This window comes from Priapulus caudatus, unplaced genomic scaffold (assembly GCF_000485595.1).
Source record: "Priapulus caudatus unplaced genomic scaffold, Priapulus_caudatus-5.0.1 Scaffold9, whole genome shotgun sequence".
Taxonomy (NCBI): domain Eukaryota; kingdom Metazoa; phylum Priapulida; class Priapulimorpha; order Priapulimorphida; family Priapulidae; genus Priapulus; species Priapulus caudatus.
In genome coordinates this window covers 44,020-48,499 of record NW_014577070.1, presented here as the reverse complement: position 1 = coordinate 48,499, position 4,480 = coordinate 44,020, and the positions used below count along the sequence as shown (strand labels likewise).

Here is a 4,480-nt window from a genome sequence, read left to right as displayed (position 1 = left end):
GAAATATAGATATGATAATCGTGGGAATGACATGGGAATTATAGAAAACCGCCTGGTGCTTGCGGTCTCACCTCTCTCTCTCTCTCCTCTTCTCTCTCTTCTCTCTCTCTCGTCTCTCTCTCTTCTCTCTCTCTCTCTCCTCTCTCTCTCTCTCTCTCTCTCTACTCTCTCTTCTCTCTCTCTCTCTCTCTCTCTCTCTCTCTCTCTCAATCTCTCTCTCTCCTCTTTCTCTCTCTCCTCTCTCTCTCCCTCTTGTCTCCTCTTCTCCTCTCTCTCTCTCTCTCTCTCTCTATCCCCCTCTCTCTCTCTCTCTTCACTCTCTCGCTCTCTCTCTCTCTCACCCTCTCTCTCTCTCTCTCTCTCCTCTCTCTCTCTCTCTCTCTCTCTCTCTCTCTCTCCACTCTCTCCCTCTTCTCTCTCTCTCTCTCCCTCTCTCTCTCTCTCTCTCTCGTCTCTCTCTCTATCTCTCTCGTCTCTCTCTCTCTCTCTCTCCTCTCTCGTTTCGCTCTCTCTCTCTCTCTCTCTCTCTCTCTCTCTCTCTCTCTCCTGGTTTACTGCTGAAGCCGCTGCATTCCGCTGCGCGCGAGAGCGCTGTTATACTTACGGCCGCTGTATTTATAATTTTTTTCCATTTTATTTTCATAGCTTTTTGCGAAGTAATTTACAAAGAGCTCCTCACACTAATGACGGTATAATGGGGTACCCTTCCCCGATTACTTACAAAAGCCACTAAGACGCAAACGCGAGTGAATTCAGGCAGAGGGCGCGGCAGTCACGCCTATGAGTGACATACAAATATACAAACTGCATACGTAATAGACTACATAATACACTGCAAACAGACTAGGAAACGATTGCCAGACTGACAAATTGTTGTTAGAATGAAAACAATTTTAATAAGCCAGACAAAAATAAGGAGTCACAACCAGCTAGCAAGTAAACGTCTATCTAACTTGCGATCATAAACGTCCGGGAGAGACGACACAACGAGAGATAGACAGCACGCTTGCATAATCGAGCGGACGGATAAACAGACGGACCTGCGAAACCTTTGCGAAGTGATTTGCAACGCAGCATTTTACGCAAATGACGGTATATACGGGGCCCTCTGCCGATTGTTTACAAAAATTCTGAAACGCAATCGCGAAGGTTGCGGGCAGACTGGGCGCGGCGGTCGCGGCGATGGACGTAGCATGCCAAACTATATAGCGGACGAAAGTATATACACAAAACAGTCGACGGCAGACAACATGCGGCAAAATAGAGAGCAGAAGCCAGCGCAAAAATGTACAGTATCGACAAACCTGATGCTCAATTAGTAGCACACGTGGAACTAAGCAAACCGTGCCAAAAAAAACGACAGGACGCAACAGACAGACAGACAAAAGAACTCTTGCGTAATCGGTACGGACGGATAAAACAAACTCACGTGAACGACGCGCTTGTAGCCCTCTGCGCGAGAATTTCATAAATATTACATCACGGCGGGAGCATTGTTCAATAGATTTTACGATTTGTATGGCGCGCCTCTGTAACTGCCATACATGATGCGAATGGCATGTGCAAGGGGCTAACCAAGAGACAGCCCTGATGCAGTTCGCGAGCGCCGAGATGCAGGATGGAGAGATTAAAGCCAAGATGTAGGGCCTTGGGGGCTGGGATATTCGCGGTGAATATATTATCGGGTGCTAATTTTCATTCACAAACAGAAGAACTGTGTAACCGTACAGGATGACGAAATACTTAACCTACATCAAAACTGGTGCGCGGATTAGGCGCGCGTCAATCCGTAGCGTCACAGGCTGCAAATTCTGATCCTACCATCAAGGATGAAGTATCATGGCATGCTCAGTTTAGCTCGTTACGTACGCCCGCACAGACGTGGTGCAGCAGGATACAATTGAAATAAAGCTCGCGCGGTTCTGACCCCGCACCCAGTTCCAATACCATCTCATCAAATCCAACCGCCCAAAAGTTCTGTATGCGGGGTAATTGGTACAACGCCGCGTTGCCTTCAACGTCGGCATTTAGCAGCAGCACATCGCGCTTGGTTGTCGGGGGGGCGGCGGATCACCTCGGCTGGCGCCGACACATCCGACCTCCGGCTGCGTTAACAACGCTGTGTCATTAATCGGTACATGCGTTTTCTAGTTGAAACCGCACTGGGCCTAGCGCGAGCAATATGACGCGAAGGCCTAACGTTAAAAATGAATGCTTCAACGTTTTTAATTTCTCACTAATTCACACTATAAACTGGATCGATCATATCGTTTTCGGCCATTTCGCGTTAGATTGGGCGCCCAATCAAACCAAACATAATCGATCACTGCGAGGGATATAATATAATAGGATTTAGGTGACACGGCAGCAGGGCAAGCATGACTACGGTAGAGGGTTGCGTATAGTTTATGTGGTGGGTGAATAAATGTTACATCAACGAGCCTGAATCCATTTACACTTATCATTTCTCTATCGTATTCTATCTATCTATCTGATCTATCTATCTATTATCTATCTATCTATCTATCTATTATCTATCTATCTATCTATGTATCTATCTGATCTATCTTCTATCTATCTATCTATCTATTCTATCTAATCTATCTATCTATCTATCTATCTATCTATCTATCTATGTCTTATCTATCTATCTACTATCTATTCTATCATATCTTAGTCTATCTATCTATCTATCTATCTATCTATCTATCTATCTATCTATCTATCTATCTTTTCAATTATCTATATATGTATATATATATATGTATATATATATTAACTGTCTTACTTCTATCTATTTATTTATCTATCAATTATCTATCTATCTATCTATCTATCTATCGTATCCTACTCTATCTACTCTATCTATCTATTCTGATCTATCTATTATCCTATGTATCTATTTTATCTATCTATTCTAACTGCCTGTCTATCTAATGTACCATATTAGTCTATCATCCATCTAACCTATCCATCCATCATCCATCCATCCATCCATTCTCCATCCATCCATCATCATCATCATCATCCCATCCATCCATCCATCATCCATCCATCCATCCATCATCAATCCATCCATCCATCCATCCATCCATCCATCGTCCATCCAATCCATCCATCCTTCATCATCATCCTCCATCCATCCATCTCACAACCATCCATCCTCCACAATCATATCTATTCCCACTCTAATCATTTTGGCGTGTGGTGTTGTTTATTTATAGTGTTCGTGGGTGGTTCTGTTCTCCTTTTTTCTCTGCCTCTCCTCCTCGCTCTCTTCTCGTCTGTCTCTCTTCTCGTCTCCCTCTCTCGCCTCTCTCTCTCTCGTCTCTCTTCTCTCTCTCTCAGTATATATCGATCATTCATGCACGCAGCGATCAATATGCAAAGCATAACAACAAATGTCGAGGCCGCGGGCCACCGCCGCCATCGGGCATCCGATAGCCACGGGCCTCTAACCAGAGGTCGAGGTCGCAAACGAGAGCTTGCGTGTTTTAACTCAGACTTCATCATCTATTCGTCGATCAGGCTCCTTCTACATTCCCTGCATCATTCATGGTCATTCTCACTACAAGCATCCTTCAAGGTGATTAGAGCGAGCACTGCGCGAAGTCAGCCGACAACGCGAAGCGCAACCGCATGTCGCGCAACGCCGCACGGATCGAGGAAACACGGCCCCGTGACGCTGACGATGACGAGACGGATGGCGCGGACTTGAGCGCCGACGCCGTTAGTCGCAGGGGGCGCACGCGTCGGCGAGGAGCCGACAAACACGGGGCGCGGAAGCCAGGAGTCGACGTCCGGGAGCACGGTCACACGAGCCGGACGATGTGGGTGTGTTGCGACGACGACGACGCGACGACGACGTCGACGAGACGAGCACGACCACGTTCGTGCCCGACATGGTCACGAGAATCGGCGGCCACGCGAAGCACATCTCAGAGCGAGGACGGGGTCGTTCACGAAACTCGACTCGGTTATGCGCGCCGACAGGCGTTGAGGTCGAGACGAATGTTCGGAAACGGTGACACCCGGTCACCGCGGCGCGGACGTTTTCTACGCGCGAGACGACCCAGGTGGCGCTCACACTGTTGCTGTGTCAAGAAAGATTGGAACGACGTTCGGGCAAGGTGGGACGCAAGGTGCTGCTGTGCAGCGCGCAACTGTTCCACGCAGTTCGCTTCGGCAGAACCCAAGGCGTTCCCGGTAAGCAAGAAGCGCAAGGGACAAGCTGGCGGCGAAAGAAAGACGAATGAAGACGCGACCGACAGACGCTCGCCATCCGTGCTAGGGTAGGCGTTTGGTGCGTGCGTAGTCGTGTGTGTGCGTGGCGTGTGGGTGGTTGGTGTGGCTGTGTGTGTGTCGGCGTGTGCCGTGTGTGTGTGTCGTGTGGTCGTGCTCGTTCGTGTGCGGTGTGCGTCGGCGTGCTGGCCGTGTGCGTGTGCCGTGTGGCGTGTTGCGTGTGCTTTGCGTGCGTGTC

At 48.5% G+C, this 4,480-nt stretch overlaps 1 protein-coding gene across 1 annotated transcript in view; it reads left to right on the top strand.

Moving 5' to 3' along the window:
- Nucleotides 1-3,444, top strand: part of LOC106806523 (dopamine D2-like receptor) — a 43,571-nt gene extending 40,127 nt beyond the window's left edge. Inside the window, exon 4 of the mRNA XM_014808496.1 lies at nucleotides 3,368-3,444. Coding sequence (XP_014663982.1) covers nucleotides 3,368-3,444 — 77 coding nt within the window. The remainder of the gene's footprint in view (nucleotides 1-3,367) is intronic.
- Nucleotides 3,445-4,480: the final 1,036 nt, after the last annotated feature.